This window comes from Coptis chinensis, chromosome 9 (genome assembly GCF_015680905.1).
Source record: "Coptis chinensis isolate HL-2020 chromosome 9, ASM1568090v1, whole genome shotgun sequence".
Lineage (NCBI taxonomy): Eukaryota > Viridiplantae > Streptophyta > Magnoliopsida > Ranunculales > Ranunculaceae > Coptis > Coptis chinensis.
In genome coordinates, this window is record NC_141464.1 from 55,917,622 (window position 1) to 55,929,891 (window position 12,270).

The window sequence follows — 12,270 nt, forward strand, 5'->3', positions numbered from 1 at the left end:
GTCAATTTAATATGGTAGTTATTGATATCAATTTTGCGACATTTGATATTTTTCCCCTTTTTTTTCCCTAGAAATGGAAGAAAATGTTGGAGCTTTTGTTGGGTGGTTGTACTGATTCCCAAAGTAATGACGTTGAGAAATTAGTTGCTCCATACTTGGGTATGAAATTCAATAATATTGATGAAGCAAAAATTTACTACAGAGAGTTTGGTAAATAGGAGGGATTTGAGATTCGTGTTCGGACTATGGACAAAAAACAAACGGGTGTGGAATTGCCTTCTAGCTATCTATTGGTTTGCTCACGCGAGGGGGTCCAAAACAAGAAAGAAGAAATTAAAGGTGTAGCTTCGAAAGTACTTCGACTATTAGGTGTGGTTGGCAAGCTAGGATGCGAGTTACAAAAAGAAAACTTGAAGATATATATGATGTGAGTTTGGCTGCAAAAGACCATAGCCATGGTTTCGTCACTCTATCAAAGAGGCAGTATATGAAAGACAACAAAAATATGCCTGAAGTTGCGAAGAGTTTGATAGAGGTTTTTCATGACATTGGTATACCTGTAGGGAAAGTGGCAGACGTTTTTCATGGGGATGAGATTGGGTTTCGGAGAAAGCATTGTTGGAACCATCATTATGGTTTGACGAGAAAGAAGCCTAAAGACAATGATGCTACTACTAGGCAAAAGAGTGTTGAAAATCCCCAGTTCTATTATGTTGTTCAATTAGATACAAAAGGTGTTGTAGTAAATTTCTTTTGGGTTGATGGAAGGTCTCGTGTCCAATATGAGTACTTTGGGGATGTCGTATCTTTTGATATAACATATAGAACTAATGTTTACATTATGCCTTTTGCCCCTTTTACTGGAGTCAACCACCACATGCAGTCTATTCAGTTTGGTTGTGCCCTGTTACTTGATGAGACAGAAGAGACATTTGTGTGGTTGTTTCAGACATGGCTTGTAGCTATGGGTGGTCGTCCACCAACTTCAATGCTTAGTGACCAAGATTTAGCGATGACTGCAGCAGTTAAAAGAGTTTTCCCTACTACTCAACATCAGTTTCGTCTTTGGCACATTATGCAAAAATGTAATGAGAAATTGTCCTTTGTCTACCATAAGCTCGATACATTGTGTTTGGAGCTTACATATATTATTTGGAAGTCATATAGGATTGTTGATTTTGAAAGAAGGTGGTCTGCACTACTATTGAAGTATGACTTGACTGAAAATACTTGGTTGATAGAAATATATAAAAACTATACGTCTTGGGTTCCGGTTTATCATAATGACACTTTTTTTGCTGGTATGCATACGACTGGGCGAAGTGAATTAATGAATTCTCATTATGACCAATTCGCTAGTTCGATGACTACACTTATGCAGTTTGTCCATGGTAACGAGAGGTCTTTGGAATCGATAGCTAGGAGTGAAAGGGAATCTGATTACCACACCGAACATACTTCTCGCACTGTGGCTAAGGGTGTTTTTCTCCTCAAGTATGCAGCTAAAGTTTATACCATTAGTGATTTTAATAAATTCAAGAAACATTTAGAAAAGGCTAAGATTAAGTACAAAATTGTTGGAGAAGAGATAGACATACATGGAATAGAAATTTATACGGTGAAGACAAGAGACATAAAGTAAACTTCAATTTGGAAAGTGACTTTTAATATAGGAACCTTGGAGGGTGAGTGTGAATGTAAGAATTTTCAGTTTGAAGGATTACTTTGTGCTCATATTTTGAAGCTTTTTCAGCGTTATGACATCGAAGAGATTCCAGATCATTTTATTTTGAAATGGTGGACGCAAAATGCAAACACATATAGAGCGGTGTTTGATGGTGGACTATAGCTAGTGGCCGGTCATGAATACCATGAGCCTTTAAGAGTTGCCCACTGTATCAAGATTGCTACTCAATTGGCTTATGATGCATCGACTAGTGTTGAGACATATGCATATTTTATTCAAAAGATGAGTGAAATGTCTATTGGAGTTTTGGAGCTCAAGGAAACCATTAGCAAAAGGGATATAATGACAAATAAAGCACCTCCAATTGAAGAGTCTATAGTTGATACCTCATAGGTAATTTATTTAGTTAGTTTTTTTTTTTTTAATCTTTGTAGTTATAAAAATGCTATTTGATCTTAACCCTTAAATTTTCTTTTCAACTTTTGATTTTGAATCCCAACATTTCTCAAATGAAGGGGAGGAAGAAGAAAACGGAGAGAATGAAAGGACCAGGGAGGTAGCTTTAGAGAATCCAGGAAGAATATGTAAAACTTGTAATAAGATTGCTAATCATGACTCCAAAATTGTCTGGAAAAGTTAAAAAACAAGAGTGTGGAATGACATGCTTGTTGAGTGTGTCATTGGGTGTTTGCTGTCATGTTTTTTTGGGTGTATTTTTGAAGGGAATTGTAATAATTTTATATTGACTATCCTGTTCTAAGTTCCATTTGTCTATTTTATGTCTGTTGATGAATTTATTAATTTGCTATTTTGAAGAGGTATTGTCTAGTAATCACTCGAACTAGTTCAATGTGTTCAGTACGTATTCTTATTTTTTGTATTGCTTACTTGGGTGCTTACTTTAGATTACAACAAAAATTATATATAGGTTGATTTTTTTATTGCTTACTAGTATACAACTCTATAGCAAGTTACACCCTTTTTATTACCTCCCTTCTCAAGCACGCATATAATAAACCTTCTCAACTTATGAGACATATTTGGCCCTTTTACTTGTGCAGGACTAATTTCAATGGAAGCAAACAAGCTACTTATTTGGAAAACAAAAAAAAAACACCCTTAGAACTCATTTACAGGTTGAATTTACAGTTTGCTGTCGAACAACTGCATAACACAAATGGTAACTATTGGACAAAAACATGTTTATGATAGCAACATTCAAGTTTTACATAAGTGATCCTTACAAATCTTTAAATTTCATTCTATGATAATACACAAAACCACTAAAAGAAAACAGGCTAACAACAACTTAAGTATTAGTATTCCGATTGAGAAAATTTACATCTCTCGTTTCTGGGATTGTTTGCCTTTGGCTTCGCCACGCATGCAAATGAAAGAATATATGACTTCCATGACCTTTGTTACACCAAGGATCAAATGGAACTTTTGGTAGTCTGTCTGGAGGCATGATAGCAACTGAGTACAAGGACAACAGTCGAGGTGCAAATCAGGAGCCGAAGTATGAGGTGGATCCAATTTTTAAAACCAAAGTACGTACCTTGCTCCAAGTCAAATAGGAGAGACTAATAAAAAACTCCCCCAATAACTGCAAAGAAAAACTGAAGACTCTTAACTACTCAAATTTTCCTTGAAGATTTATTCAGGCCATTCAAAGAAAATCTTATAACAACAACAACAACAACAATAGTAATAATAACAATAATAAAAGTACTTAGTAATTAGTAGTAGCAATAGTATTAGTAATATTCTAATAATAAAAATACTAATACTAATAATAATAATAATCAACTCTACCAAAATTCTAAACTTTGCCAAATTAATAGCGCCATGGTGGAAACAGAAGATATGCAGTTCTTTAAGTTATATTGAAATTAAATAAACCAAATTTACATAGTTGTTTTATTCACACATACAACCAATAACAAAATACATTTAATAGTTTTGACAGCTCACCTCCGTATGTAGTAAGTAATACGCTACAAGAGAACCCTATAAACATCGCAGCATCACCTTCTTGAGTTGTAGAAAATGCATAACAATTAAATATGTTTTTATCTATATGTTTGGAACCAACAAAGAATCAATAATTTACTAGTTATATATTATTAGTATATGCAATTCGAAAAAGAATTGTTCTGTGAAAAAATATCCATGAAAAGCAGTAACATGATCAAAACTTAACGAATTTCGTTCAACCTTATTTTCATCAAAAACTAAGAGTACCATCTTCAATTATTAGCAAACTATCAATCATACAAGTTAAAATAAGCAAACAAAACAAGCACTCAAATCAAATCTTAAACCGAACTAAATCAGTGAGAACAACAACAACATCCACATATAAATCAATCACATAAACGAAACCCTATTAACTAACAGTGAAAAAACAAAAGCCCAACTTAAAAATAAAAAAAATACTAACTTTAATCTAACGCATGTCAAATATCAAACTACAACTTCAATCAGTTTGTTGGTACAACGTCAAACAACACATGCAACCTATTGCACTTAATTCCAAATAGAAAATCCTATATGAGTTGAGATGGAAAATAGGAGTTTTGATTACCGATAATTTGGAGATGAAGTTGAAGGCAATGAAGACCAAGAGCTTGTTTTTGTGGATAGTCGGATGTCCATTGAGTTGCCAAGAATCTGTAACAACAAAAAAGGAACACCCTTTACTCAATTTCCATCCAAAAAAATAAAATAAAAAACCTTTAATAAAATAAACACTTAAAAAATAAAACTTTTAAGCATTACCTTTGATTTTCGATGAGAGAGATGGTGAGAGAGGTGGTGGAAGCTAGAGGCCAATGAGATTAGTTTCTAACTTTTTCTGAGTATCTATTTTTGTGGAAAGGAAATTTTCGTATGCGCCCAAAATTTTGGATCTATGCCACCGAAGTATAGCCGTGGGAGAAAACATATAGTGTCAAGATCTGATCCAATGGTCCAAACCGTGGGAACACCCACGCGTTGTGGCCGTGGACAAAGGGTGCAAAATAGTGTCACACCATGCTACGACAACTATTACTATACCAATAGAGAGCCACTGTGGCTAATGATTCTACAACTTTGGTCCGTGGCAAACGTTCCGGGTCATCCCTGGCACCATTTTCAATTGTTCGTGAGCTACACTTCCCATTAATACCGACTAATACAAATTAATGACTTTAATTTATTGCTAGGAAACTAATTGTTATCTTCTCCCTCTTCGTAATTTGTATGCCACTTTCTCTCTCTTTCAAATCTCGGATAAGAATACCATCATTCTCTTCTCTAAATTAGGTATGCATGGTTGTTTAATCATTCTCTTGGTTTCAAATTTCAAATTTCTAAATCATTATCAAATTTCGGCTTCATTTGATATGGAGATGTAGTCAAAATTAACTGAGATTGCTGACTTAAGGGCGCGTCTCGAAGAGGTAGAAGCTGTGAATTACACTGTCTGTGGGGATTTACATGCGGCTGAAGCAGCGAAGATGCATGCGTTGAAAGAGTTGGAGGAAGTGAAGTTTCAGCATGGGACTGAGAAGATGCTTCATGGAGAGCTAAAGAAGATGTTCGAGGAGCAAACGTTAGAGTTGGAGTGTTTGAAAAGGGAGCTGGGGTTCGCGAGGGGGGACAAGCGCAAGTACCAGAAACTGGAGGAGAGGCGCACCTCCAAGTGGAATCATCTGGCTAGCTATCTAGCGGAAGGGAAATTAGTGCCGACACCTGGTGTGGAGAGTGCGGCTATTTTCCAAAGTGATGATGATGCGAGTGATGATGATGATGAGGACGATCGAGGTGGTGAGGCGGAGGTGTCCTCTATCGCAGTTGCAGATGCAGTCGCTGATACGTGGAAAGGGAAAACTGTAGTAGACTTAGATGTTCCAATTGATGGGACGAGTGCTGAAGTGTCGACTATGATTAAGGTGCAAGCAGCTGAAGTGGCTGATGCGGCTGGCGAGGAGGTAGTGGTTGATGGTGGTGCGATGCTTGTTCCTTTTTGATTTTATGATTTATTTGGCGAGTGTTGGTGAGGTTGGTGAGGTTGGTGTGGCTCTAAATAGCCTGATATAATAGAGTATGTCTTGTGTTGCTCGTCTTACTTGTTTCTTGTTCCATGGTAGAAATAGCAAGTCGTTTTCCACTGGGTGAGGTCTAGTTAGGGGTGCAGACGGATAGGTTCGGATGCGGATATGCCTGTATCCGGATCTGAATCTGAAAGTTTGTACTTACATCTGAATCCGACGGATGTATGATAATCGTATCCGAATCCGAATCGGATATTGGATAATATTCGAATCCAATCACAAAATAAAATAGATGGGAATAAATCCAAATCCGATCACAAAATCCAATATCCGAATCCGAATAATCTTTGAGAACTTGACTAGGCTGCCTTGATCATTCATGAAAAGGAAACACAACCCTAGATTCCTTCCAAACAAACAAGGAGTCCATCTTGGATCACATACAAGGAACCATGTTTGGAGTTAGGATATCTTAAACCATATCCATTTGCAATACCCTCTCCACTGTTAGCACGCTTCACTTCAACAGAACGAGAAGCTCTCACTATTCCATGGGAACGGATTGGAAGACAACTCATCAACCTTCACCAGAAACATTGCTGATCCATTGGGATGAAGAACATAGTGGGTACCTTCTAATATTTTAGTGGCAATAAGAATCTTTTACCCCTCGGACTCTTCATACGAGAGTGAAAGAAAGAAAAGGGCCTTTCCAGGCTTATCATCTGAAGGTTTTCCAAGAGGCCAGCCAAAAGTGCCACCCCAGAGGCCAACATATTCTTGACCAGTTATGGGTTGCGGCATAGGCAACTTGTACAGGGCATTTATATTAATTTATAGTTATAATATAAGAAGAAGATGAGTGGTGGTGGTGTGTTGAGATTTGAGAACTTGAGGAAGAAGAGGAGTGGTGGTAGCGTTGAGATTAGATTTGAGGAATAAAAGAAGCCCTAAACTAAATTTGCATTTATAGTTATAATATAATAATATATTTATATTAATTAAATCGGATTCGGATATTATCCGACGGATAGTACCAAAGATCCAGATCCATATCCTAAACCCCGCTCGGATGTGAAAATTTATCCAAATTCGAATCCGATATCCAAAATTTTTGGATAATATCCTATTTTTCAAATACAAATATGAATCGGATTTGGATATACGGCTATCCGTCTGCACCCCTAGGTCCAGTGGGGCTCGTTGTAGGGAGCACTTGAATTGATTATTGCTTTTGAATGTATACATGTGATTGTTGTTTTGTCTTCTTGTGATTAGCATATCATGTTAGCTTGTAAGCATAAAGAATGTAAGTAGAAAAGATAACCTTCTCACTTTACCATATTTGTGGGTGAAGCGTATTTGGTCTTTCTTGGAAGTTGCTGTTTTGGGAAGTGGAACTGTCACTTCAAAACTTGTAGTTGTTAAATGCTGGAGTTATGCTGGACTTGACTTATCAAGCCAGGTTTGCGTGGTGTCTCATGAGAGGTGGTGAGCTGTCCTTGGATAGGGGAGGGCCATAGATGGCATGTTAAGATATGATGATCAAGAAAATTGGACTTGACATATGTGGTTGAGATTCTGCACACATTTTGTTAAAATTGTGGCCCTTGAAGCTGATGTAGAACGGAGGATTGGGAGGTAGCGAGCTTGCCTATATAAAGAGGTATTTGAAGTCATTGTCATTTGCGTACTTGGAGAAATTTTGCCAAAATTTGTTGCTATGTTTTCTTCATTTGTTCTTTTATTTTGTCTTTTGTCCGGTTTATGTTTGGAATTCTTGGACTTGTAGTGTGACCAGTGTTGAGGTGTTGGTGAGATAGTTGTTGTAGTAGTTTATTTGTAATATTGTTGAGTGCTGAGGAAGAAAAAGAAGTGGCGTTGTAGTTATGCCGGTGGGAGTTTGTATTAGGTGGTGGGGGTTTTTTAGGTTTTCAGGAGATGGTGGTTTGGTGGTGGAGGCAATTGTTTGGCTTGATGCAGGTAGTGGTTGTGGAGGGAGAGTTGCTAATGTATAGTGAACTTGTGGTGTTGGTAGGTGATGTTCCGCTCGACCCCTACAAGGGTTGTGGTTAGGAATGGGTGATTTTGAGAAATGATGCATCACACCAGTGGATGGTGCGGCTGCATCACCCAAGGACACTCGAATCTGGTGGAGAAGGATGATTGTGAAGTTTTTGTTTCACCAGGTCGAGTGGGTGGGCGTGGTGTTGGAGGGTGCGTGGGTCCACGAGGAAGAGATTTCGACAGGTTGCTTGGTTGATGAAGGGATGCTTTAAGCAAAGCATCCTTGATCGAGTGCCTTAGATGTTTGGCTCACCCTGTAGTATTGGTGATCCGCATGAGGGGATTGACCATGTGCGGGGGCGGGTGAATCTTTTGGTAGTGGTGAAACCCCGTACTTCTTGCATTTTTTGCTCCTTCGATGGGGACAATGTAATGGTGTGCGGGCTCGCGATGCATGTCTCGGTTGGGTTGTCGTTCCTGCTTTCCTTGGGTTGTTGGTTTGGGGTGGATCGAGTGGTCTTCTTTAGCAGTGTCAATCCCTTGGTGATGGTGATGCTCGCCTTATGCTTATTCGGAACCACTCGATTGCCGCTGGGTGCTGGTCGTGGCATATGTGAGTCAAGAGAAATAGAGAGGAGGCAGTCGTATGCCTTAGGCTTTCTATTTTTCTGAAGTGTTTTCATCGCCTAGTGTTGCGAGAGACTTTGGTGGTGCCGATACGTCGATGGTACTGATGATGATGCCAACAATCCAGCGGAATCTTCAACTTTTGATCATGACGAGACGAGCCCTCAGTGTATGTAGAAAGTGAGGGAGTGACTTGTAATCTGAGATATGTAAGCTCAGAGATATAATCTAAGAGATATAGTTTGAAAGATGCAATCTAAAAATGTATGATGTTATGAATAATACAAGAATTTATGTGTCTTCTATATGTGCTTGAGAAAATAATCTTTGCTTGTATATGAATGATATAGTCATCCAATTTGTCTATTGTTTGTTGAGTACTTGTTGTCGCGTGGTCGGCTGGTTCGACTGAACGAATGTAAAAGAAGGGGTAGTAGCCCTCAGTGTGGTGAGGAACGATTGAGTCGCTGAGAGGTCGCTGTAGGACTTAGCACTAGAAGCACATAGATGTTGTGTGCGGACAAATGGCCTTAGTTAATGTGCACGGGGGAGGGCTTACGCAGTGCCTCAGGGGGGGGGAGGTTTGTGAACTGCGTGTAACCCTTGCTCACAATAGACCGTAGGTGCATCTGTTAACCCTCAGCGTAGAATGTGAGGCATCATGCTTTGATCGCTTTGAGGGTGTGATTTTAATCTATCCCTCAAGTATGTAGTACTGTTTGCAATGTGGTGCTTGTTAAAGCCGTTGTGGAGGCGTTAAGTGTTTGGCACCAAGAGTTGGGTCATTGACCTTCTTGGGTTTGAGTGTGTGAATAGTTGAGTACATAGATTAAAATCAAACCCTTAGTGATCGAAGCTGCTGTGCTAATCTATAATGTATCAGGAGGCTATGCCATAAAAATGTCTATGGTAGTTAGTAAAGGTTTCATATTATATGAGTAAAAATGAAGATGAAAAAATAGAGATGTTTTGTCCTGATTGACTATGACATTCCTATATTCACTATGGCTTTACTTGGTGAGGGTTTGGCCATAATTTATACCTCAGTCATCAAATGTAGTATGTAATGGAGTACCAAGTGACGGGTCGTGGACCTACTTGGGTTATGTACGTATGCGTTGATGAGGTCATTGTAAGGACGCTCGGCATGTGAGTTATCGATTTGAGTTTCTTAAGGTATAGATTAAAATCAAGTCCTCAGTAGCCAAACATTGCAAATACTGGAGTGCCATGTCATTGTTCATGAGAAAATAAATGTCTATAAAAAAGAAAAAAAAAAGGGAGAAAGAAAGAAAGGGAGAAAAAACTTAGTCCTTGCTTCGTTGATGCTCTTAAATGAACGCCTGAATCTGGAAATGTTTGAACGATGATGTTCAGATGAGATTAAATGTGAAATGATTTCCACAGATGGTGCCAAATGTAAATGTCTAAATTTACATCAAGAATTAGGAGTTAATTCTTAGCTCTTAGGTGTAGATAATCAAGAGGGGATCGTTTTTGAGTAGTATTAATGGTTGCTTTTCATATGTAAGAAGATGCCTACGTATCCAGCACTATGTCAGTGAGACTAGAATCAAGCCACATGTAGCTCTGAAGGGTGACTTTTATAGTCATTGAGAATAAGCATCAGGTGTGATGCGTGTACTGATGAGTACAGATATGCAGTCGAGATAGATGACATGTGCCTATGAGAGGCACATGGATAAAAGTTGTAGGTCTATCTGAGTTGGCATAGGATGTAATAATGGATGGTGTATGGCTGTAATGGTGCATGTATTACGACGGGAAAGAGGCTTAAGGATAAGCTGGTAATGATGACAGTAGCAGGTGATGATGATGTCATGAGATGAAGTTGAGTGATGAGTCACCGATCTGCTGAGTATGCGAATGTTGTTGAGTGTGTGAGTGTTGTTAAGTGTGCGAGTGTGATGGGTGTTCGTATGTCTAGGGGTCGTGTTACCGAGGGGAGTTGTCGCGTGCACATCACGCGGATCGATCGGATGTCCCTTACATAAGGTGCTAAAAAATGGACACTGATTATGACTGATTATTGCAGAGGTAATCCTATTGAAGACGAATCTTGTTATTGGTTAGAACTAGATTTTAGACCCGGGCATACGCCCGAGATCTTTTAAATATTTTGCCTACTAAAACAGTTGATGGTCTGCCTTATTACTTGTACCCTTATCATATGCGTAGAATTGAAAGTTGACATAGTTTATGAGATGTCCATACTTACTCCACAATGCCATATAATGATTTTGAATTTGGTCATCGTCAAAAGGTGTTATAGAAGCAAGGAAAATGAGTTAAAATGCTCATTTTAAAATGTTGTTCCCTTTAAGTGTTGTTAAAAGTTTTCCTATGCACTCTGCGAAGGTGTCTGGGTTAGTTTTAAATTAAAATGCTCATAGTCAATGTTGATACAGTCCGATGATCTTTGTGAGCGAAGCAATTAATGGCATTTTGAACCCAAGAATATATTGAAGAAGGGTTGAAGTATGCATAACCATTCCCAACGCTGTCATATTACGTGCATTGCATTAAATGACTGTTAGATCCAAGGGAGTTACTACATTTCACAAATGAGAAACTTTGAAGTATCCATCTAAGCGGGACTTCCGAAACCTTTTTCTCCTGCGTAACCTTTTGACCCTTCACACTTATTGCATCTGTCTTTGTCCTTGATGTTCTCCCCAGTTCCATTGCACTTATTGCATGGATACTGCATCTGCTGAATCCTACCACGGCGAATTTGCCTACTTGAAACCTTCGTACCAGAACCTTGACAGCCAGAATACTCTATTGAAGCACCAGATTTAGATCCCTTATTAGTTTTGCACTTGGAGAAGAGGACGTTCCACTGCAAAGATCCTCAAGAGATACCTTCAAGAGATGGACTACATCCTCTCCCCTCCTCTGCCTCCTTCCCCTTCTGCCATCGCCACTACCAAAGAAATTTTGGAATATGTCGAATGGGTCGTGGCCTCCAACTCCATGGGGAAATCCTCCATTGATTGCATCCTCACCATACTGGTCATATATTTCACGCTTCTCTGGATCACTCAAAATTTCATAAACGTAGCTAACTCCTTAAATTTCTCTGGATCTCCATCCTTATCAGAATGATTCTTAATAACAGCTTTCTCTTCAAATCATCTTGTAATACATTCTTTGAAACACCCAAAGTCTCATAATACTTTGTGTTATCACTCTTTGGTGGTACTCTCCCTCAAAACATCTTTGCAATACCTTTTCAAGCAAAATCAGTGACAACGAAGGCATATAAAGAGTAGAGATTTTTTTTTATGTTCTTTTTGGACTACCACTTATTCTACGTATATATACATGAGTTTACAATGTTTTATATTACGATATAATAGTCAGAAAATCATCACTTTTGTCGATTTTGAAATTTGTCACTCCCAGTTTGTGTCGATTTTGTAATTTTCCCTAAAACATTCCCTGCCCAAGAACAAAAAGCAACTTGCTATCACTCCAATTTGTCTTTCTTCAATGTTGATTTGTTGCCAAAATTGAAAAATTCTCATTGCTTCTCACAGCTTCACGCTCCTTGTATTGAAAACTCATGTGACAACTAATTTATTATGTATCAAATCACTGTTTCACATCTTTTCAATGGTAACTAAGGTTTGTTCGCCACTTGAATAATATTCTCACCACCTGTGATCTCTTGCTTTGCAACCAAGATAGATCCATATATACGAAAATGCTAGTGCCCATGTTGAGTATGTGACCAAGTAGATTATCTCCATTCCAGCACCATACCCTCAGCGAACCTAAGCTTAGTTCTAACAGCACCAATTTTTCCAATAAATCTGCATATTTTGCAGCCAAATTACCCTTAGAAACGAAAAAAAAAAAAAAATAGTTCTAATTGAACCAATA

At 38.4% G+C, this 12,270-nt stretch overlaps 1 protein-coding gene and 2 pseudogenes across 1 annotated transcript; 1 reads left to right on the top strand and 2 right to left on the bottom strand.

Annotated features, from left to right (window-relative positions):
• Positions 1–388: 388 nt before the first annotated feature.
• Positions 389–1,642, top strand: LOC147476825 (protein FAR1-RELATED SEQUENCE 5-like). Its single transcript, XM_086585837.1, has one exon. The coding sequence runs from the start codon at positions 389–391 to the stop codon at positions 1,640–1,642; it is 1,254 nt and encodes a 417-aa protein (XP_086441963.1).
• A 4,483-nt stretch (positions 1,643–6,125) lies between these two features.
• Positions 6,126–6,531, bottom strand: LOC147476826 (F-box protein At5g39450 pseudogene; annotated as a pseudogene).
• Positions 6,532–10,969: 4,438 nt separating this feature from the next.
• LOC147476827 (dnaJ protein homolog ANJ1 pseudogene) lies at positions 10,970–11,602 on the bottom strand (annotated as a pseudogene).
• Between the last annotated feature and the right edge of the window lie 668 nt (positions 11,603–12,270).